General features: G+C 40.6%; 1 protein-coding gene and 1 long non-coding RNA gene across 3 annotated transcripts; one reads left to right on the forward strand and one right to left on the reverse strand.

Annotated features, from left to right (window-relative positions):
- Window positions 1–960: 960 nt before the first annotated feature.
- On the reverse strand, window positions 961–23,565 carry LOC103177576 (CD276 antigen homolog). Its single transcript, XM_007891813.1, has 5 exons — window positions 23,465–23,565; window positions 5,049–5,384; window positions 4,115–4,414; window positions 2,369–2,483; window positions 961–1,468 (listed from the first exon to the last, which is right to left on the reverse strand). The coding sequence occupies exons 1-5, from the start codon at window positions 23,499–23,501 to the stop codon at window positions 1,390–1,392; spliced, it is 867 nt and encodes a 288-aa protein (XP_007890004.1). The 5' UTR covers window positions 23,502–23,565; the 3' UTR covers window positions 961–1,389.
- LOC103177575 lies at window positions 9,194–13,209 on the forward strand. Of its 2 annotated transcripts, XR_006085049.1 has the most exons (4): window positions 9,194–9,449; window positions 10,993–11,040; window positions 11,940–12,096; window positions 12,642–13,209. It is a non-coding gene; the product is annotated as an uncharacterized LOC103177575 (long non-coding RNA). The 2 variants fall into 2 exon arrangements; XR_487744.2 differs by lacking the exon at window positions 12,642–13,209 and having other exon boundaries at window positions 11,940–12,237.
- Window positions 23,566–24,744: the final 1,179 nt, after the last annotated feature.

A 24,744-nucleotide genomic window follows, 5' to 3' on the forward strand; every position in this document is an offset into this window, starting at 1 on the left:
AAGGATCAGACTTGGGTGGGATGTCCACCATGGATGAAAGCTTCCAGTGCTCATTGTCTCAGCTCAAACCTGAAGGATTGCTGTTTGGGTGAGGTAGTGGAGCATGACTAGCATCTGTGGAATCATACCACAGCACCTAACAAAAGGAGGATGAGAAAAAATTGGCAAAATAATTCCTTTAAAATGTAATTGGGCAAATGTGTGTCAACGAAAAGGTTTGAGGATTATAAAGATAGGTTAAGCCATAAACTCAAAGATCTTAGACAAAGGGTCAGGGCTGAGGGCGGAAGGTATATAAACTGGATTTCAAGTGAGGACTTTTAAAGTTTTGGGGAGAAATTTAATGCAGGAGAATCCATGAAAGAAATACCAAATTAATCCAACCAAATTGGAACCCAAGGTCCATTTCCTCCTGGAGCTTCCTGATCCACATAACATCCAGTTAAGAAATGATCTCATCCTTCTGCAGACAGACACATCAGGGAGACTGAGACTGAACATTCTCTGGGGATTATACATTCGCATCTCAGGGGCAACACCTCAGTTTAACAACTGTGACATTTATGCTAATTTACTTTGTCCTACTCTTTAATATTTGCAATTAAAATTTAAAATTAATTATAGATTAACTGAAACATTTCTGCCTTTTAAAACTTCTTCACCTAAACTAAGTCTTTCTGCTGGGCTTTCCGATACGTGTGTGTCTGATTTCTGAGCAGTTTGACTTTGTGGTAACAGTGTTCATCAGGTAAATTCAGTTTAATTTAATTTATTACTCACCGTCAGTGTGGAGGGAAATTCCACCTGGGACTAGATTTACATGATTTATATAACATTTCGGAATGTGCAGAATTAATTTTAATTTTGAAGCTGATATTCTGTAAATTTATTTTAAAAACTACAGAAAACCTGCTTCAAAGACAACATTTTTTTAAAAAAATGCTAAATTGTGGCTACATAAATAGAGTAAATCTAGATGCAGGTGGAATTTCACTAGCTGTATGTAGTGTAATAACTTGAAAGGGCTTGTGGATCACCAAGATCTTTGTACCACCAGATGGCGAAGTGAGATCTTAAAAGGGTCCACCACACCCTTTTCAAAACATCTTTTTCCTGCTCTGTCCAGATGCTTGCAATAGCAGGAATCAAAACAACAATGGATTAGGGTGGGATTTGAACCATAAAAGAAACAAATAGTTGTTACATTCAAGTCATATGTTGCCAGTGGTCTTTGCTCCCATCTTTCCAAAGGAAAAAAATGTCACCTTTCTCTTCTTGTTCAGCATACAACATGTTTAGCAAGTGTTTCTGAAATGTTCTTTTATGTGAGAGGCAGGATATAAGCGAGAGTTCTTGTTCTTCAGGTTATTATTTAAGCACTCCAGGATGTTACTCTGGGTGAGGGACACTCTGTAAATTAAAATGTTGTTCTTGTTGTTCTTGTTCAGAAATTGTATAGCTTGTTGATCTGAAAATGAATAAAAATCATTTTCAGGAAAAATCTCAATGTAATGTTAAAAAATGAGCACACAGCAACAACAAAATTACAATTATATCACCCGTTTCACATCAGAGGGTCATTCCTTCACAGCAGTGGACTGTAGAGAACTTCATATGAAACCATATCCTTGAGCAAACAACCATTTTTCACGCACAAGCTTAGGCAGTGAGTGATGGCCCAAATTGGTGAACTGCACCATATCCTAGTCCAAGCCTGTCCGATGACCATGTACAGCTGGGATCAGTGGAGTGCATGAAGAAGAAAGAATATAATATAATCTAGAAACACAGAAACAGGAGTAGGCCATTCAGCCCTTCAAACCTGTTCTGCCATTTTATAAGATCATTATGTGGAGTCCTGTATCTCAGTGGTTAGAGCACTCGCTTTGCAAGCGAGAGACTTGAGTTCAATTCCAGACAGGGCGAAAGCTTGGGCAAGTTTCCTTACTCCACACGCCTGATAATAATCCCTCCAAAAAAACAAAACAATAATAAATTGGTCATTTTCAATCTACGACTGTTTGTGGGACATTGCTGTGCACAATTGGCTGCCGCATTCGCCCACAAATATACGGTCAATTCATTTTACAGTATATTCTGTGAAGTGCTTTGGGATGTCTAGAAGACGTGAAAAGCGCTATGTCAAATGCAAGGATTATTATTATTATCACTGATCTGTATCTCAAGTTCAATTAGTCGCCATTGCCCCATATCCCTTTATACCCTGACCTCATAAATATCTATCCACCTTACTCTTGAAGATGTGATTGGATCCAGCGTCCACAGCCTTTTGAGGGAGAAAGTTGCAGATTTTGTCCCTTTGTTTGCGCTTATCAAAGGTTTCTAGTAATGCAACTCATATACTCACCGACTTCTCCAGATTATTATTCCTAGGCAAGTCACAACCAGCATTACAGTTATAGCTACCATGCCGATTACTAGTCCTTTCTTATTATTTTTCTGTGGGTTAGCAATGTCAGACCCTAAATAGAAAGAAACAAAGTGAATATTTGATAATGTTTTAAAGAAAATCAAGAGAAATCAACCTAAAATACCGGTGATAAAACTTTAAACGTTGAGATGAGTTAAGCTCGTGTCCCCAAGCTCTAAACAGTAGGGTGATCCCAGCTGGTAAGCTTGCAGTCCACAAGACAGTGATCCAATAATGAGCTGTGTGGTTTTAGCTGATTAATCTCCAGCAGTGCCCCAACATAGACTTTGGAGGCCCTAATCTTTTGTTCTTACCAACGTGCACCTAAGGCTCTCTGGAATTATATAAGCCGGAGCTTCCCTCCAGGCAAAGAGTTAACATTTCTATTACAGACACAGGGAGATTTCCCTACACAGGGAAATACAGGGAGATTTCCCTGTGTAGGTGGCATACATATTTGGAACTCTCAGTCTGATTTCGATACTCTTAAGCATGGTGCTTGGTTTCTGTATGTGTCAGACAACCAGCTGCCAAAAAATTATCATAGACCAGTATTGCATTTTTAGCCCTGGTGTTCCATTTTAACAAACGAAACCAATCATTGTGCAACACCAACTCTTTAAACAATGCCCTCCCGTGATTACATTTGAATCTTTAAAAATTTAAAGAAATTCACTAGAATGTAGGTTCACTTGGGTTGTGGAGCCTTGCATAATTTACTTATTCAAATATTTGAAAAGCACAGACTTTCTGTTGCTGCTTGAAAACACTGGTTGATATGAGGACTCTAAAATGGCTGATTTGCGGGTCACCAGATTGCTGTTCAAATGCTTCTGTATCCTGTGCAGAGTGTGCAGGATGCAGCGATGGTCATGCCTGAACGCCCTGGAGCTTGACCATCCTGTGTGCTAATAAAATAACTGACGTTCACATTATTTGGTCTCTGCCGACATTACTTTCTGTGTACTGCTCAAGCATAACTCAGGAGTGATAGCAGGCGTGGGCCTGGTAGTCAGACAGTTTGACTTCTTGCACATTATCATTTGGTCTTCTACGAGCAAGTGTAGTGAGTGCTGAGTGGGCACTGTTATAATGCTGCTTGAGATTTTAGTGTTGCTAATTGCACGTGAACATGAAAATATGGTAAAAGTAGAATCAAATTAGGAATTTAACATTGTTACAGTAATACCTCTCTATATATAGCATGCAAAGTCCTTCAAATATTTGCTGAATGAATGTTGTGCTCAAGGCAGGGGATATTATTAGGTAAGAGGGAGGTTGCCGAAAATGCAGTTCAAAGAACAGCAGGTTTTGGAAACTGAGAGGGGGGGGGGCAAGTGATTGAATTTGAGAAGAAAGTTTCAGAGAACAGGACCAAAATGGCTGTAAGCTAGTCCAGCGATGGTGGGCTGGAACAAGTGGGGTCACAACACAGGACAGAGCTGGTGGAGCGAAGGCAGGGACCGGAAGTAGGGTCAATAGAGCTAAATAATAATAATATTTCTTGTATTTGTATTTCAATTGGCTGTCACTGCATTCCACAGTAAATTATGGAAAGCACTTTGAGATGTTTCGATGACATCACAAGGCGCCAGATCAAATGCAAGGATTATTAGTATACTACAAAAATACAAACTTAGTATGACCTCAAGTAAGAAATCCACAAGAAACTCCATTACTTACCAAGAATAATTTCAGCCAGTCTTCTATTGTCTTGAAGGCTGAGATTTAATACAGAGCAGATAATTTTGACCTTTGTAGTTACTGTTATTTTCAGGACACTGGTGAAGTTGCACTGATGATTAACAGGATCACAGTCAAAGTTCGTTATTGCCCCTTCCAAAACAATATTTCCGGTTTCATTTTTCCATTCAACGGTTGATTCTGGGTAACCATGGCTTGAAGAGCAGATTAAATTTACCTCAGCTCCACACTTCGCTTTATCCTTGCATGCCGTAGTTATTGTTGGTGAGTAGTAAAGTTCTTGAATCAAGCAACAAACATTATTGATTATAAAAAAAATCTGTCAACCAAACATATCTAAATTTACAATATTAATTAAAAACAAGATTATGTAAGATTATAAAGGGCTTGGAAAACTTGCATTCTGATGCATATTTCTGCTGTGTTCAAAATGCAAACACAATGGATTAGGCAGTAACATATAATTGGTTGCACACTTTCTTTTCTTGTTTAAAGGATGTGTAACAATGCAGGTGATGCACTCCTCTTCAAGTAAGAGGGTTGTTTCTCTCCACATCCTAAAAATAACTTTTTATTTTTGATCCTCACAGGACAATTTTTATTTTGTATATTTTAGAGCCTATAGCATTATGACCTGTGATTTTTCACAGTTTTTATCTGAGTTTTTTGTGTTATATTTCTTCTCCCAATTTTCTCCTTTTTTGACCAAAAGACCCTGAAAAATAATCTGCCTTTTATTTTTGTGGATAAAAAGCAACTTTATTGGTCGTTTCTATGAGCAAACTGTTAGTACAGACAATGGTAAGTGAAGATGTTATTTATTGTGCACTCTGATCTGTGAAGGATAAGTGCTGTATAATACCAAAGGAAAAGAGAAGTGCAGGGAGAAAGGGGGAAATAAATAACAACTTACCTGTAGGATATAGATTAAATTCAAATGAATGAGTTGTCTCATACTCATCATTTCTCTTCTCCTGAATATTACAAATGTAAGCTCCCTCATCAGTAAATGACACGTTGGAAAGTTTTATGGCAAGTTTAGGCCAATAAATAATCTTTGTCCTATTTTTGAACTGTGGATGCTGATACGCTGGATCATCTTTTCCAGAGGAAAATGAATGCACCACATGGTGTCTGTGTGTCTGCATGCTGATCCGTGGGTTATTTCGGCTTTCATTTAAAATAGTATTACAAGGCAGTTCCACTGTATCCCCAATCACTACTGTGATGTTGATATTGACACCAAACACTGAAAAAAAAACAGGGCTTTAAAAGATTTCAGCACAAAACAAATAAGCAAAATAAATAATTGGGTTGAAAGCAGTACTCTCTGGCTACATTAACAAATTGAAACTTATGTCAGTAACTGGAACTGTATCACAGTGATTCAAGGGAATGTCACTACATGATCTACTTAATGAATCCTAGACAGTTACAGCACAGGAGGCAATTTGGCCCATCAAATCTACATTAGCTCTCAGAGTAATCCCAATGCCCATACCCCTCCAAGCCTCTAATGTTTATATACCTGTCTACTTCCCGATTGATATCCTGATATAATGAATAGGAGCACCGGTGACATAGCTAGCAAATGTGTGACATGAAGAGAAACCATTGAGTGATACATCAGAGATAGTCAGTCTGGTAATATCTAATCTTATTCTTTCCCCACAGTGTGTTCTGTGAAGCGCTTTGGGATAATAATAATAATAATCCTTACATTTGATATAGCGCTTTTCACGTCAGGAGGACGTCCCAAAGCGCTTCACAGAATATACTATAAAGTGAATTGACTGTATATTTGTGGGCGAACGCAGCAGCCAATTGCGCACAGCAATGTCCCACAAACAGTCGTAGATTGAAAATTACCAATTTATTATTGTTTTTTGTTTTGGAGGGATTATTATTAGGCGTGTGGAGTAAGGAAACTTGCCCAAGGTTTCGTCCTGCCTGGAATTGAACTCAGGTCTCTCACTTGCAAAGCGAGTGCTCTAACCACTGAGCTACAGGACTCCACGTGATGTCCTCCCGACGTGAAAAGCGCTATATCAAATGCAAGGATTATTATTATTATTATTATAAACACTATTTGGGCTGAATATCCTGTTTCCATGCTGCAGAACTATATACAGTTCATGAATACAAAATAGCTATATGGTTCATGAGTTCAAAAACTGTAACCAGTTGAAGAGATTAAAGGCTGATTGGCCCTTTGTTATTTTGCTGTTGAAAAATAAATTAGTTCTGCAAAAGAATTATCACGATAGACACGATACATACAGTGCTCTGAACCATGGGAAAGGGGAAGGGAGAGGAAGGGTTGCGCTTAACAAATAATAGAATCATTCTATTTGATACAGCAGCTACAAATTCAAAACATTTCAAAGAGCCTCACAGAGAATTACTGTTAAGTGTACCGGCTGCATCTGTCAATTTCCATACAGCAATGTCCCACAAACACACACTATACAAATGACCAATTTATCTGGAAGACTGTTTGCCTGGACACCAGGATAATCTTTCCCCTTTATTAATAGTGTTATGTGGGATCTTCAGCATCCACTTGAACCGGACCTCAATTTAATGTCCCATTCAATGGTGGCTCTTACCCAACACCCCATTGGAGCATCAGTCTAGACTGTACTGCAGTTGTGGCCAACAAAATAAATTTTCTTGACCGAATGTTTCTTGATTTATGCATTAAATCAAGAATATTCAATCAAGAAAAACCTGAAAACACACTAGTGATTGAACAGGGACTTACCTAGACTAATATGAATGCCCGCGCAGCTGCTTCTTGATGGTCCCATGGGCTGAAATCGGCCCTTGCATCTTAGATCAGCCGGCATTACTGTAATTTGCTTAAGTTTTGATGAAAGCTTGATTTGAGGGGAGCTTCTTTTTATTCTTGAATTGCAGCACAAATGGCTACAATACACTATAAAGTAGAATTTTTAAATAAAACATTTGAATTGTCTTTACTTTTTATTTTTGTGCTTAAAGGGTAAATTTGGTGTAAGTGGGTGGATTTTTCCCACTTGCCGAAGCTTGATTGCCAGTTCCTTACTGGCTTCCAGTTTAAAATGCTTGAACTGGGAGTGTTGGCATTAACCTCGGCATTTGATTGCCAAAATTAAAAAAAAGTAGCAAATCCAGATTCCAATGCTGACTATTCTTTTGCTTAAACTATTACATGAGAACGGGTCCATTTAGCAGATGGCTGAGGTTCAAGTCTCACATGAATTCAAATATAGTGCTGGGGGAGCACTGCATTGTTGGACCTTAAACCAACCTCCCATGTGCCTGTTCAGGGTGAATGTTAAAGATCCCATTGACACTATCTGAAAAAAGTGAGTTTCCTGGACAACAATCACCCACATAAAATTGATCATTCACTTCATAGATGTTTGTGAGACATTGCTGTATGCAAAACGGTGGCTTCTTTTGCCTAAAAAATACATGGTCACTGCACATTTACAGCAAATCCTGTGAAGCACTTTGACATCACCAAGGAGAGCAAGTAAATAAGAAAAAGGAAAGAAAAGGAGGATAGACTCCCCCTAGGTAAGACTTTGAATAATTTACTGCGTAGCAATGTATATGTCACAAAATCTCTTTGCTTTTGCACATATTCTACTTCATGCTATTTGCCTCAATAGTCCATCATTGGAGAGATATAAGCCTTTTAGTACATTGAAGTTGCCAATAGTAATAATAATAATAATCCTTGCATTTGATATAGCACCTTCGAGATGTTTCAAAGCAGTTCACAGAATATACTGTAAAGTAAATTGACTGAATATTTTGTGGGCAAAATGCGGCAGCCAATTGTGCACAGCAATGTCCCACAAACAATTGTGGAACGGAATGACCTATTTATAATTAGTTATTATTATTTAGTTATTATGATGACAACGATCCACTTGTCAGCCTTCCCAACACTTCCCTCCACAAGCTGCAGCTCATCCAGAACTCTGCAGCTCGTGTCCTCTCCTGCACCAGGCTCCGTGATAACATCACACCCACCCTCACCTGGCTCCACTGGTTCCCCATCCCTCAGAGGATTGAGTCCAAAATTTTCATCCTCATCTTCAAGGCCCTCCATGGCTTTGCCCTCTCCTACCTCTCTGACCTGCTAACCCCTTATCAACCTGTCCGCTCCCTCCGCTCATCAGGCTCTGGCCTGCTCCATGTCCCTCGCCTGGCCAGTCCCACCATCAGCAGTGAGGCCTTCAGTCTCTCTGCCCCCAACCTCTGGAACTCCATCCCACATTCCTTTCCTCGCTCCCTCCCTTGCCTCCTTCAAGGCACGTCTCAAGCCCCTCCTCTTCGACCGTGCCTTCGGCCACCCTCCTACTCTCTCTGCCCTCCACCTTCCCTGATCCCAACCTCCCCACCCCGCTGGCTCGGGTCCTAATCCCTGACTGTTCATCGTCTTGGGACATCCTCCCGACGTTAAAGGTGCTTTACAAATGTATTTTGGATTGTATTAATTTTTGGAAGCAATTAATACCTCCCAGAAAAGTGATCCGCCAATCAACTAACAACCAGGTTCCTATTTATTGCTAGGTAAACAGAGGCGTGTGGAGTAAGGAAACTTGCCCAACATTTCACCCTGCCAGGAATCAAACCTAGGTCTCTCACTTGCGAGGCGAGTGCTCTAACCGCTGAGCTACAGGACTCCACAAGTGATAGTGATAGGCAACCCAAGATTTCTTGAGTATAAACGTTCCTTTCCCTGCTTTTCCAGTCATTTTTGTCGCTTATTCATCTCACCAATTCAGACCACCACAATGTTTGCATAAGTGCCCTTATAGAGAAGAGGGTAACAGGCAAAAGCATACATCATCTTTCCCGAGATAAATAACTTGTTCCTCTCAGAGTTAAAGGTAACTCACTTATGCCCATTTACTCTAATGTTCTGTTTGTGTGATCTAAAATAACTTGACTCCTCCTTCAGGCTTTGCATCATCAACAAAGCCAGAAAGGTCACTTTCGATGACTCCACCAGTTCTTACGTTGGTAACAGAGAAAGAACAGCAATACTTCCCTCAGGGACTTCCAAAATAGGTGGAAAATGGGGTCTGGGGGTGGACAGAGGCAGAATCAAAACTGCGGGTTGTGAGTATAGCTGAGAATGTAATTTACAAAGAGGAAGAAGCAATTGGAAAGAGGAACGGTGGCTGCTGAGGGCAATTCCCTCTCTAAAGATCACTAAATGTTAACTGTTTAATTGACCATTTCACACAGAACCAAAGAAAACAAAACCCGAAGCATGGTAACTGCACTTGTTGAGAAGATGAATTAACAATGGGTAAGATGTAGACAATGAAATGAATGGTCCAGAAGAGGATAAGATGGTGTTATTGACAGACAGCTCTCCTGTGTAAACCTGGGTAAGTTTGGCTTGGTTGGTAGTACTGTGCCTCTGGGTCAGGAGATTATACAGAATGTTTAAAATGAGTTTATAGTCTGAGATGACAATCCAGTGTAGTACTGAGTGAGCTCTTCACTGCATTGTTGAAAGTGCTGTCTTTCTCAAAGCTTCTCAACTATCCTCCAATCAGGATTTACTGCAAAGTGTAGTGAGTTTGTAGGCAGCATATTTTTACATCCCACATTCAGCCGTGAAACTAAGAGTTCAGCTGTTGACAGAGTTGGACATGTACCCTCCTGACCGTGAAGCACAGTGCTACCAACTGAGCCAGACTTACCAAGCAGAGTTGTCTCAATAACAATCCCATGTGCAAACTACTGCCCTGAATGTGTTTATGAAAAGGTTTAGCAAACAATCAGTTTTTTTGGTCAGCCAGGTGATTACCATAACTGTTATTAGGCATTTGTATTAAAGAATCCTGCAAATATTAATGATTGATTAATCTAGAGCGTTGATAATCAGTGTCATGGGATCTTAAACAACAATCATTTAGATTTTCAACTAAAACAGTCACTACCCTTGACAATAACTTCTTGTAATGCATTTGGGAGACACTTTGATGTGCTATAGAAAGTTATTTCTTTCCCATTGTCCATGCTCTAAGAGTCTGAATGCTACAATGTTCTTGTAATATAGCAAACACAAACAAAATGTCAGAAACCACACTTACCAGGATTTAGAAAGATAAATAAGAACAGGAGTGCATGCAGTGCCAAACTCTCAGACCTAAAATTGAAATAGGCCAAAAAAAAAAAGGTTAAAAAGATAAGAAATATCTGAACAAGTTTCTGGATTTTAAGGGTCAGGTACAAATTTTAACCCACCTATTCATATCTCCTTAAATACTTCATATCCCTATTGCTGTGAATTACATGAGACTGTTCATCTTAAAGCAGCCTTAGCTTTTACTTGCTGGACATGGTGGGAGAATCTCCAATATTGTGCTTCCAGCACTATCAATCTGCTGACATTCTGCATAATCTTCTTGGAGGACAATTTTAATCTGAATATTAAGTCTTCATGCCCGTTGAGGCTGCCTTTTACACTGTCTATGGTACTTGTGGTCACCTGTTATCTAACACTATTCATTGGTACTATAACAGATACTTGGGTTGGCACAACTGATACAACAGGAAGTGGGATCTTACAAGAGTGGTCCACTACGGTTGATATATTGTTTTAAAAATTACATTTTCAAACTTGACTAAATGTTTTTAAAATATAAAGAGATACTGTTTTATTACTGTTAACATGAAATGAAAGTACTGCAATTCACTAAAGGAAACTGTAACAAAGTACAAAGTGCAAATCATTTACATTTATACACTTAAAATTAAATCAGAAAAGTGATTTAAAAATTCTCACCTAATCATGGTTTTCAAATGACTGGATTTGAGATTTTCTGCGTTGCTCTACACAGACACCTAGTAGACGTGATCTTGATGACAACATAGACAAAGAGCAGGAGGTAAGAATTTTTGATCAGTACAGGTCGCAGTTTAGAAACACAATGAATGCAGAGAGCATTTAGTCACTACACCCACACACTGGTGAATCCCGTGTCAGAAAATAAAACTCAGTCATTAGTTTGTTTTTATTTATTTTTATTGTGAAACTGAACATGATGTAATTCCCATAAGTTCTAACCACAGTCACTTCACATGCGTTATTCTTACAAATTTGAGAGTAGAGCCACTGGAAACTTTCATGTCATAAAAATACAAGGAATCATTAGCAGCTCCTCATGTATAGGAACAGAGGAAAGATACTTTGCTAACCCAGAGATCAACCCCTGAATAGGCAAGAGCCAAATGTGAGAACTAGACATTGGCACAAGCAGAAATCAGTGCAGAAAACTGTCACAACCTCTGCTTTAGGAACATAGGAATATGCAGTACTGGAAAAGACCATTGTGACCTAACTGGCCGCTCTCAAAGGAAAAAACTAATCTTGCACTATTTCGTCTCTCACACTCCTACATCATCCTTACTAATATACTCAGCTATGGTCTCCTGCTCCAGTTCAGAATCGTGGGAACTCTTGTTGCTATCTCTTGGCTGAAAACATTCTGAAATCTCCTAATTTAGAACTACATCAAATGTATAACACTGAAACTCAACTCAAAAGGTCTGTGCCAGTGTTTATGGAGCATTTCGTGTGATCCAAAGTGTACTTATAATATTTTGTATTTCCCCATAGTTATTGGTAAACAACTGGCTTTAGTTACTGTGAAATGTATGTGACTCTCCCATGAAGAGGCCTATAGAGAATAAAGGGTTTCATTATTAACTGATTGCTATGAATCATAATCATTTTGCAGTATGTTTACTATGGAAAAAAAAGCCATTCCTCAATTGTGTGTGTCAGAGTGTCTCTCAGGATCATTGGAGCTGAGCGCAATCCTGCCTTCATATTGTGATCATATAAAGCCTCACACAATAGGGATCACTGAATCAAGACTGGGAACACAGCCTGATTTTATCTCCTAGCCCAAGGTGTTGGATGCCACAGGAGTGTTTTCAAGGTAAGTGCAAACTTTACCTTTATCTCAAACTTTACTTCTTAATCTCTCTCTTCCTACTCCCCCTCCAGACCCTCTACTCCTTTAATGTGAGCAAATGATTATTTTTGTTTATCTCAGCAGTGCCAGTTGCGTGACAAATCAATGACATGAATTCCATACTTGATTGACAACTTTAGGCTAAGCATGACACAAACTGCATTCATGGCTTTTTTATCACAGTAAACACACTGAAAAGGATTTTATTCTATACAAGTCTCTACATGGGATAGTCACATACCTTTCACCCTAAGTATGCACAAATACAAAAGATTAGTATTATGAATGTTTGATAACAGCTTTTAAGAGAGAAGTAGATAATTATTTGGGAAGGACAAGCTTGCAGGGCTATAGGGAGAGAGCAGGGGTGTGGGATTGCATTGAATAGCTCTTTCCAAAGAGCCGGCACAGACCCGATGGGCCGAATGGCCTCCTTCTGTGCTGTATAATTCTATGATTCTGTGAATATGCTATAGTTCACACTATATGTTCCAATGTTTCCCTTCTAGGTTCATGACTCACTTTGCCTTCATTTGGGAGATGGATCCTCAGCGAGGGTCATAATGTCCCCTTTTGACAATCAGGAACATTGGAGCCGAGCGCAAACCTGCCTTCATCCTATGGACATACAGAGCCTCACACAGCAGGAGTCACTGAATCAAGACTGGAACCACAATCTAATTTTCCCTCCCTAACCCCGGGTGCTGAATGAGATAAATGGTAGTGGCCCTAACGCCCCCGGCTGAATCAGCTACCTCAACATAGACCAAGGATTTAATCGGGACCTTCCCAGCCTGTGTGGCTCAGCTACTCACTATAGCAACACACTAATAGATAGTTCTGCTTGGTACTTCACAGCTGAATAGTTGATATTCACAATTTTGAATAGTTGATAGTTCCTGAAAAAATGAAAAAACCGTCTTGAACTTTTTGCCAAGAGCTTTCGATTGGTAATGAAGTGGGGTATTACAATTCATTTGAGTAGTAATTTTAGAAAACTGAAGTGAAGTGGTTTAGTCACAAAATGTTTGATCAATGGAATATTACATGTGCCCTGATAACTTCAATACAACCATCATGTGGAGTCCTGTAGCTCAATGGTTAGAGCACTTGCCTCGCAAGCGAGAGACCTGGGTTTGGTCTCCAGCAGGGCGAATCGTTGGGCAAGTTTCCTTATTCCACACCCTCTGTTTACTTAGCAGTAAGTAGGAACCCGGTTGTTAGTCGATTGGCGGATTACTTCTCCGGGGGTAATAAATCCTTTTTAAAAAAAATGTAGTCACTCAAGCCATGATTGTTTGTGGGCCACTACTGTGCATAATTTGCTGCCGCATTTCACCCACAAAATGTACAGTCAGTTCCCTTCCAGTATATTCTGTGAAGCACTTTGAGATGTATTGAAGATGTGATAAGGCGCTATATCGTGGAGATCTGTAGTTCAGTGGTTAGAGCACTTGCCTCACAAGCAAGAGACTGGGTTCGATTCCCAGCAGGGCGAAATGTTGGGCAAGTTTCCTTACTCCACATGCCTGTGTTTACCTAGTAGTAAGTAGGAACCTAGTTGTTAGTCGATTGGCAGATTGCTTTTCCGAGGGTAATAATTTCTTCAAAAATAATAATAAATTGGTCACTTCAATCCAAGATGTTTGTAGGACACTGCTGTGCACAATTGGCTGCCGCATTTCACCCCACAAAATATACAGTAAATTCACAGAAATTTACAGAAAAGACAGTTGAGGGTCGAACAAGACACCTAGGTTCCTGACTGGCTTGGGGAGTTGAAGTGTGCAACCATGGAGATTGTTGCTGCCAGAGCCTGCGGTGTTGAGGCGCTGGTGCGAGCCAATCAGGAGGGCCTCAGTCTTGTTCACATTCAACTGTTGGAAGTTTGCCCTCATCCAGGACTTGATGTCGGACAGGCATATCCCTCATCCCAACCTTGATAACTTGCATCATTGTCGTTTTCAACGCCAAGCTAGCACCGCAGCCTACCTATGAGATCTCCAGTGACCCAACTGCCCTGACCACTTCCTCCACTCCACCAACTCTGGCCTGCTTCATGACCCTCACCAGTAATGCCCCATTCTTCGCAGACAAGTTTTCATCCACTTTGCCTCCATCCTCTGGAATTTTCTTCCGAAATGCATTAACCTTGCTCCTTACCCCTCTACTTGCAAAGCCCATCCAAAAACTGATTTGCTTACCTTTGGCCACCTCCTCCCCATCCCTTAATTGTTGTCACTTAATTTTTGTAATGTGCTTTGAGTCATTCTCCTATGTGAAAGTCACTATATAAGTGCAAGATGTTCTTGATGTAGCTGTTGTCCTGACTTCCATGGGCCCATTTTCCTTTCTACCATTCCTCTTACTCCCTTTCTATTGTATCTCTTTTTGACTGAAGTAATTCCTATATTCTGTCAGTAATAATATTTAGCTGACTTTATTTGTGTATTTCCCCTCCTCTCTTCCACAGCCATCATTTTTTTTTAAATTGTGTTTTTTTTCTGCAAGTGGCCTCTTAACACCATTCGCTGACTTGGCAAAATGGTATCAGACTAACAGTTGGGCTGTGGTTGGAACAATAATTTAAAAAATTCTCATATGACATATATCACATGGGTCATATGATAACATCCTCACCCCAGTTGGCTCCAGTCAATAATCTCCCAAAGGTGGAAACATCTGATGTTCTGTCGCCTAACGGCACATTTATCAAGGGCAAAGGCATGTTTAGTGAGTTGCTTGACACAGCAGATGCAATACAAATTTACACTTATATAGCTCCTTTCATGTTGGAAGGATATCCCAAGTTGCTGGTAGTCAAGTCACTAAATTTACTTCTGTTCAATAAAATCGATTATAGCAAACAAAATGTGTATTTAATTTTACACTGAACCAAGGTTGTACTGAAACATTTCTGTTAGTATTTGCTGAAAACGGAATGTTTTAAAGTTTGAAACAATGTGCTGCAGAGAATTTCACAGACCAGTTGAAGAATTTAACAGGTAACAATAATGCCAAGAAGCAACTTTCATTTCCAAGTTATAGAAGTACTGCAGGGATCTAGTCTTGCCCCCCTCACACTCCACCCTCCCTACCCCCTTCCTCATCTACATGATCCCTCTTGACAACGTCATCTTCAGACACGGGGTTAACTTCTGCATGTTTGCGGCTTACACCTAAATCTAGGTTTTCACTTCCACTCTTGATTTCAGGTTCACTGATGTTCTGTTCACTTCCCTGTCAGACGTAAATGACTGTGAATTTCCTGCAATTAAGGAACTAGGACAATACCGAAGCTTTAGGTCCTGCCACCATCTCCTCATTTATGACTCTGACCTCCTCATCCTCTTCCTCGATCTCTCCATCTCACCTCCACTTTAATAATAATTATAATCCTTGCATTTGATATAACGCCTTGTTACATCTTCTAGTCGTCTCAAAGCGCTTCACTGAATATACTGTAAAGTGAATTGACTGTATATTTTGTGGGCGAAATGCAGCAGCCAATTGTGCACAGCAGTGTCCCACAAACAGTCGTGGATTACGTGACCAAATTATTATTATTTTTAAGGTTTGTAAAAATGTTTAGAGTGGAATGTAAGTGAACTTCCCCTTTAAACACATTTTAACTATGACAAAATCTTTTAATGCTTGGGAGAATTCAGTCATTTAAAGAGTCAATGCTGCCTCTCAAGGGGCAGGCTCAGTCCTAAGAACAGCCTATACCAGAAGCCTCAATACAACTGGTTCTGCAACATCAATTTTAGGCTTTTTTTTGGGTGGAAATTTGATGCCTTATCATGTCAAAACACTTCCCAGGATTTTACTGTGAATTGTAGTGACTATATTTGTAGGTAAAAGCGGCTGCCAATTTAAACATAGCAACGCTCCGCAAACAGCTATGAAGTGAATGATTATTCACTTTTATTAGGGAGATTGTTGTCAACGACAACAGGAGAAACTTCCTTTTTGGTTTTGATTTGTGTCAGAATTCTTTAACGTCCACCTGAACAGGCAAACTGGACCTCAGTTTAACCTCTCATCCGAAGGATGGCAGCTCCAACAATACAGTGCTCCCAAAATTGTGTTGGAGTGTCAGCCTTGACAGCAGTCAGCATGCGGTTAGTGGCACTTTCCACTCAAAGACTAGCAGGTTACAATCATTTCTTCTGTTATTTGTCAAGCAAAATTATGTTTTGTACAGCACGGAGTGTTCTATATCTGTGAATTAATATGGAAATCCTGAACCTTCTCATTGGTGCTGGCACCTGGAATACCGCCTGTGTTCTCCCTTTGTCTGATCTACATTAAGATTAGGAAATTAAAATACTGGTCGGTTCATTCTGCACTGTGTTTTATTGGAAAATTCTTCCAGCAGAGAATATACTCTGCAAATTAACAGTAGCTCCAGCATGCTCACTGTGGGCACCAGTACAAAGTCAGCAAAGCCACATGGCCCCAGACCCAGACATCTAACAAATCATAGAACATTTTCAGCATAAAGGAAGCCATTCTTCCCATTGTCATCTATGCTGCTACTTACTTCTCCGATGGAGCTAGCCCAATTTAATTCCCTGCTTTTTCACATTCACTTTAAAATAAATTGTCCTCCAATATTCATTCAATTCCTATAGGATCTATAAGGTCTATAAGATACAGATTGCCAAAAGTAATATATTTTGATTACTCATGAATTATCTTATATATAAGTAAGCTTATAGATTACCTATAGTTAGCTTATAGCTTATGCTAGATGGAAAAAAAATCAGTAAAACTGAAAACTTTGAGATGTGTCGAAGATGTGATAAGGCATTATATCAAATGCACGGATTATTGTTATTATTAACTTTCAGTTACAGCTGAATATATATCTTTAAAAAGGGAAAATAAAGGTACTTTATTCCCTCAGTCTATTGCCCTGTGCACTGTGAATGTGCAGCTGTTTTGAAAAGGGAGTGTTTTGGCTCTGTGAGCATGCGTGAGGAGAAATTCTGCACAATTGCTCTAAATTTCAGGTAATCACAGATAACAATCGGACTTGTATTGTGTCTGAGGTATTAATTACTTCTCTCACATTACTTACTGAATGATTCAATGTAGCTAGAGGAACTGAAGCTGAGGCAAGTAGTGCAGCTGGAATTGCCTCAGGATATTCTTATAATGGAGCTGTTATGGGTCGAAAAATCTTATCCTGAACGTTGGATTTCTCTGCAGTATTTCTGATGCAATGTATTTATAGAATTCAGACATACGCAGGCAAGAACGTGTGTCACAGGCTCAAGAGTGTGAAGAGCAATTTTAGGATAGATAACAGAAAGTATGGTTAACAGCTAAAATAGGTTGCGAAAAACAGGGATAGAGGTCAGAACACTGCAAGCATGTTCACATGTACTTGGTGATTGACTGGCTGTTTGTGGAACATTGTGTGTGAATTGGTTGCTGTGTTTGTCTACAAATAAACAGTCACCATATTTCTCAGTAAATACTGTAAAATTTTCAGTTATATGATAAAGCACTAAATCAAATTATTATTATTAACATAATCAAATTCTTATAGATTGAGTGAGTTGGAAATTGGAATATTGTTATTCACCTTATGTCAAAAAGGCCTATATATTTCCGTGGGATGGAAGTGCATCTATTCCTGACTGAAGCAGGTACCAGGCAACATCCTGGAAACTCCATGGAGACAGTCATTAGAAATCCCCAGGGAAACAAGCTGTCTTTTCAAACCTCCATGTGATGATTCAAGGGAATTACTTTAGCTCATGGAAAAATTGGAGACTTTCCTACCTGATAAATGGGATTTCTGACTGACTTGCTCTACTCTCTTGTAATGAGGAGAAAAAAACCTATATTACATTAAAAAAATTGTTTTCATATTTGCCGCAATATATCAAATGCAAGGATAATTCTTTAAATAATTTTTTTTTCCCAGCAGAATTTTGATAGACATGAATGTTGCATCAATTGTTTCTTCCTGTGGGAGAAGCAGGTGCAAGTAGGTTTTCAGTGAGGATGGGAAAACAACAATAACAACAACAAAATTACATTTGCATAGTGCCTTTCACATCGGTACGACATCCCAATGTGCTGCACAGTCAATGTTTCGGACCTGAGCTGGGGTTTGGGGAGGGTGGAGGGCGGAGGGCAGGGGTGGGGGAAGAAAGGTGATCGAAAGCATGGTCGAAGAGAAGGGTCTTGAGATGGGTCTTGAAGGAGGCAAGGGAGGGGACAAGATGGAGGGCCTGCGGGATGGAGTTCCAGACGGTGGCGGCAGAGTGGCTGAAGGCCCACCCTCCAATGGTGGGGCGGGCGAGGAGGGGGACGTGAAGCAGGCTGGAGCCCGCAGCCCACTGAGTGGAGCAGGGTAGGTGGGAATGAAGCCATGGAGGACTTTAAAGGTGAGGACCAGGTCATGATAGGGTCATGGAATCTGGTGCGGGAGAGGACACTGGCTGCGGAGTTCTGGATGATCTGCAGTCTATGGAGGGAGGAATTGGGGAGCAACAGCTTCTTATATTAACAAACGGTCTCCAGTAAGTGGGATCAGGAGAAGTTTTAAACAGGAGCACAGAGAGTGCTAATTTGACACTGATTTGCCAGGCACCTAGCTAAAAATAAACTTAAAAGTGAAAATTTAAAGTTAAAAAGGCGTTCTAATTGTTTACACTTCCTACCTTGGGAGCAAGGGTAGTTTTCAAAGACACTTCCCTTAATTATTGCCAAACCTACTTAAGATTTGGAATATGTTTAGAAATACAACAATTGGGACCTATTTAATCGGTGCCTTTGGAATCCAGACTGAATTTGGAATTGAGTCAATTGACACTGAGCCATGTGTGTTTGCAGTAATTCAGAGTCCTACATGCATCAGTCATCAAAGTGACTAAAAGAAAGTGACACAAATTTTAAAATAGAATTTGGAAGATCAGATGAGCTTAGCTGGGTTTTTTGCAGTTTCAGTATAAAAAGAATGAAACCCATTTATTCTATTTCTGTTCCCGCTGAATTTGAATTTGTTTTTAATAAAATTTGACTGCTGTTTAAGCCAAGGGCCAACTGACAGACTGACTAGGGAGGCTGTGTGAGGACATTAATGCATTGTAAAAATGGGCTGGGAATATATTGCCACTTTTATATCACCAATTCTCAGTGTGGTCTGGATACTCTTAAACACAGTGATGGGCTTCCACATTTGTCAGACACCCGGCTGACCCTACAAAAAAATCCTGCTGGAAGGATTGTAACGCTGAAGTGGAGGTGGTGACATTCCCATATTACTTTTGCTTGCCCTTAGTTCAACCAGGACTTCACATTTTCATTGGAAGATACGTGTAGCCAGAGATGAAATCACCAAAGCTGTGCCTGAATACAAGGCAACTTTGCTCTTGGGCATTTTCCTAAATCCCGTAGCATCACAGCGCATCTCCTTTATAACATAGTTCACTACAGCTCAAATGTGCTTATGCAGTTGTACTGTGGACCTATTAACTATGCATGTGCCATACCCCAGATGGCTTTTCATGCTAAAATATTGGAGACGACCTGTGAACCTGACCATTTTTTCTGAGCGTGGAACGCCAAAATAGCAAACTTCTGAGTCACTGGTTATTATTTTTACTTAAGAATTTATCCAATTCCATTTAAATGCTGTTATGGGCTTGGCTTCAACAGCCATTTGTTGTGAGAATTTTTACATTCTAACGACTCTGTTTAAAAGCAATTCTACCAACCTCTATTTTAGTGATAATTATTAACTTATGCCCTTTTGTACCAGCTTGCTGATCAGTGGAAATAGTTTGTCGATTTACCGTATTATACTTATTTACCTAATTAAATCAGGCTCCAGCTAAAACATTCCCAGCTTTTCAAGTCCTTTCACACAACTATAACCTGGAATACTTGATATCACCCTAGTGCAACTGTTTTCAAACTTTCTTGTTGGGCATCCCCTTAGGATCCTCACATCTCACCAGTTCTGGCCAGGCTCCACTGACCCCCATCACTGAATGGATTGACTTCAAGATCCTCATTCTTGTGTTCAAATCCATTCATTTCCTGGCAACTCCCTACCTCTCTGACCTCCTCACTCCCCAATCTGCCACTCGGCGCCTCCATTTGTCTGGCACCGGCCTCCTACTCGTCGCTCACACCCTCCGCCCCAACATTGGAGGTCGTGCTTTCAGCCACTACACCCCCAAACTCTGGAATACTCTCCCTCAATCCCTCCGCCTTGCCCCCTCTCTCCCCTCTTTCAAGTCCCACCAGAAAACTTTCCTGTTCGACCGTGCTTACGGCCACCTCCCCCCGGCTCGGAGAGGCTCCGCCACTGTTCAGCACTCTGAACCCTACCCTGCGTAGAGGCCACTATATAAATGCAAGTTGTTGTTGTTGTTAGGAGCTTAATGTCGCAAGCGCCCATCGTCTTTCTAGAACACACCATGTTTACGCGCTCCTTGTACAGGCTTGTCTCCTTGACCTCTTGTTCACAGGCTGATTAGCAACCGGTATAAAAATATAAAAACCAGAGGTTTTTTATGCTTTTTTTTCTGTTTCTCCGAGGCCCAGCCTCTCCTCACACTTGGTTTCTCTCTCCCTTCCACAAACTTGAGCAAAACGCTGGTAAGGCATGGAACATTTCTTACCCAGTAATTAACCCTTCGTGCCCCTCCCTCACCCAGTTTGAAACCCCCTGTCCTAGTGAATCTAGTGAGTTGCCAAGAACTGGACATGATACTCTAAACTGCAGTCTAAATAATGCTGTGTGGAACATTAAAGGTTACATACTTGCTCTGATATTCAGTGCGCCTGTATTTAAAATTATACTTTCATGGTTTAATAGTCAACTACATGCACTCCTACCTGCTTGTAAAAATACTATTGTAACTGCAGACTCTGTGAGGCAATTGGATACAGACATACAATCAATTTATCTCAACTGTGAAAACCAACTGTCAAACAAGAGACGTGCCACATTTCATCTACCACAAACAGTCGTTGAGGGGCCTTTCGTTGGGGAGGGGAATCCTTCAACTAATAAAGCACACTATGCCATGCGCGGATGATTTTTTTAGGTCAGCCGGGTGTCTGACCCTACCCTGCGTAGAGGCCGCTATATAAATGCAAGGTGGTGTTGTTGTTGTTAGGAGCTTAATGTGGCAAGCGCCCATCGTCTATCTAGAACACATCATGTTTACGCGCTCCTTGGGAAGTACAGGCTTGTCTCCTTGATCTCTTGTTCACAGGCTGATTAGCAACCGATATAAAACCAGGGGGGTTTTATGCATTTTTTTCTCTATTTCTCCGAGGCCCAGTCTCTCCTCACACTTGATTTCTCTCTCCCTTCCACAAACTTGGGCAAAATGCTGGCAAGGCATTGAACATTTCTTACCCAGTAATTAACCTTTCGTGCCCCTCCCTCCCCCAGTTTGAAACCTCCTGTCCGAGTGAATCTAGTTAGTTGCGAAGAACTGGACATAATACTCTAAACTGCAGTCTAAATAATGCTGTGTGGGACATTAAACGTTACATACTTGCTCTGATATTCGGTGCACCTGTATTTAAAATTATACTTTCATGATTGAATAGTCAACTACATGCACTCCCACCTGCTTGTAAAAATACTGTTGTAACTGCAGGCTCTGTGAGTCAATTAGATACAGACATACAATCGGTTTATCTCAACTGGGAAAACCAACTGTCAAACAAGAGACATACCACACTTCATCTACCACAAACAGTCATTGAGAGGCCTCTCGTTGGGGAAGGGAGTCCCTCAACCAATAGAGCACACTATGCCATGCGCGGATGATTTTTTTNAGGTCAGCCGGGTGTCTGACACATGGATAAACCCATTACCATGCTTAAGAGTATCCAAACCAAGCTGAGATTTCCATGCATTCCACCTTCACGTGGAACTCCCAGAGATAGACTGTTGGAATAGTGTGCACACTCTCTCCCTGGAGGGACGCATCCTGATAATTCCGGAAAGCATTAGGCGCAGGTTGGCAAGAGCCAAGGCTTGAGGACCCCAGAGTGTGCGTTGGGGTACGGCTGGAGTCTAACCAGCAAAAATCGCGAAGCTTGCTATTGATAGTGATACTAGCTCCTGATAGTGGGCCATATGGAAACAGTCAATCCCACTGGATATAGCTGGTTACACTATCTGTTACACTATTTATTCATGTCTATCTCCTCTTCCACTTCAATAAAAATGTTATCATACAATATAAAACTCCCTTTCTTTTTTTACATCAGGGTAGTTCAATATTTGGCTGAGGGCCAGATGTCAGATTTGAGAATCGTGCGCAGGCCACATAAGTAATATTTTAGTGTTTCCCTTTCAGAAATATAAGATTTACATAGTGCCTTTTCACGTTGGAAGGACATCTCAAAGTGATTGACACTGCCGGCTGGGCACCTAAGCTGGGGGTGGGAGCTGCGGGTAGTTGGAGAAGTTGGGTGGGTGGGGGTGGGTGATGACCGAAAGATCAGTCAAAGAGTTAGGTTTTGACTTACCTTGAAAGAGGGGACAGAGGGGGCGAGTTGGCGGAACTCTGGGAATGATACATCTCTTTTCAGATAGTGCCATGGGATCTTTAACATCCACATGAACAGACAGACGGGACCTCGGTTTAATATCTCAACTGAATGACAGGTTGGAGGGTTCTTGAAGAGGGGCACAGAGGAGGTGATGTTAGTTGAAAAAAAGAGCTTGGGGATAGTTTTGGGGCTCCAGGATTGCGTACAGTATAATATAAGTAAGAAATAAATAACAATGCTTCATTTTTACACACTCTTCAATTTACAATTGATTTGCACGGCTGAGATTTGTAATCTTAGCAGTGCCTCAGGTAATCTCTGAAAGTTTGGTGCCTGTGCTAATATCTGAAAGCTTCAGTCAGGAGAATCAATTGTGGGATTCTGCTACATTGTGGCCGCTTAGTTTTTAACATGAACATTGCAAACCCCATTTGAAAACTTATGCCGGTGATCATTTTGAAACGTCACAAATTTTACCCCAGAATCAACAGGCTGTTGTTTTGTACACATGAGACTGCTTTCAAAACATTTCAGTCAAACCGCTGAGACTATTGATTTCACCATATATAACCCTACCATATTTCATACTTCAAACAGCCTGGCTTCACTGTAATTGTGGCAGCTGCAATCCATTTGCACTGTTCACTGAACTTTGGTTTCATTTTAAGACGGTAAACTGACGGTTTTTCAGTGCTGCCGGCTATACTACTCTCAGTCTTTCCAGCACTGTAAGCCTTTATCAACACTACATAACATGTCTCTGGAAAGTCTTAAAGAAAATTACCTTGTCCTTGGAGAAAGTGAAATGTGAATTCACGCATAAAAGCAAAATCCCTTAAGATGTTTTTTGTTCCAGAGTGCAACTTCCTCAATGAAAAGGAAACTCCTCCCAGATAAAAATGAAATGTAACTACACAAGCTCCAGCTCCTTTAAAACTATTTGCACTTTCACCCGAACCACACTTTGCATGGAATGTCCTCATCACACTCCAATAAATTGAATTCAGAGTCTGCATCTTCACCTATAAATCCCTTCATATCCTAGCACCTTGCTATGTGATCGTCGCCTTCCCCCACTTTGCTGCTCAACTCCTCCATGACCTACTGCATGTCTTCTATCATCTGCCCCACCGTCAGTGGCCAAGCCTTCAGTAACAACTCACGTTGGAATGTCCCCTGCCACCCTGAGAAATGTGTCAATGAGACCTGTCATTAAGACGACTGGATAGCATTGAGACCCACCACCCCCAACCCCAGACTCTGTGAGATGCTTGGGCCTGAAATTGACATGTGCTGCACAATAATAGATGCGACTTTGAAGTTCTAGTTCAGGGCTAACTCAATTTGTAATATCACGTGGAACAGCACCAGGGAATTTAATATGATTGCAGAAAGTTGACCTTGACAAAAGAAACAGTTTAGCCAAGACTTTTCCATGAAGAGAATAGCCTTTTAAAATGTTCCAAAACAAATAAAGCACAAATCAGCAACGGTTTTGGAAAAGCACCGTCAAAATCCCCCACAAATGTCCCTCAATTCTGGGTAAAATGCTTACAGGATTCTCCCTACATTACTATTTTGCATCGATTCAAATTCAATTTCCAGGTATGCATGAGTCCAACAATTTCAATGTAACATCTTGGATTAGGTTGAAATGATTTAATTTACTTTCTTTTTGTTGCTCTTCTTCGAGAGGAATATCTACAGTCACTGTTCACATTCTGTTGTTTTTAAACACAAGGTGAGCATTTTTAAAATGAGTCCTAAGAGCTAACCTCAACCACCCTTCCAACAACAATAAATTGACATTTATTTCACGCCTATCATGTTAGCAGGATGTCCTAAGGCACTGGACAGTCCAGGGTTTACACCTGAGCTGGGAGTGGGAGCTGAGAGGGATGAGGTAAAGATGACCCCAAGGCGCGGTCAACGAGGAAGGTCTTTAGGCAGACCTTAAATGGGGGGAGAGGGGGGTTGTGTCGGCGGGCCTCTGGGATGGAGTCCCAGAAACCTTTCTAGTTTATTCAAGAGGCACTAGGCATATGCCATTAGTGAGTGATTGCA

Source organism: Callorhinchus milii, unplaced genomic scaffold, assembly GCF_018977255.1.
Source record: "Callorhinchus milii isolate IMCB2004 unplaced genomic scaffold, IMCB_Cmil_1.0 Scaffold4, whole genome shotgun sequence".
NCBI lineage: Eukaryota > Metazoa > Chordata > Chondrichthyes > Chimaeriformes > Callorhinchidae > Callorhinchus > Callorhinchus milii.

What these genes read in the sequence shown, in the direction of transcription:
- LOC103177576 (XM_007891813.1), bottom strand. Translation starts at nt 23,501, where the DNA reads ATGCGTGAATTCACATTTCACTTTCTCCAAGGACAAG. An exon ending in ATTTAATCTATATCCTACAG is followed by an intron (nt 4,415 to 5,048) that starts GTAAGTTGTTAT and finishes GCTTGATTCAAG; the next exon opens with AACTTTACTACTCACCAACA. An exon ending in ACTGGCTGAAATTATTCTTG is followed by an intron (nt 2,484 to 4,114) that starts GTAAGTAATGGA and finishes CTTTCTATTTAG; the next exon opens with GGTCTGACATTGCTAACCCA.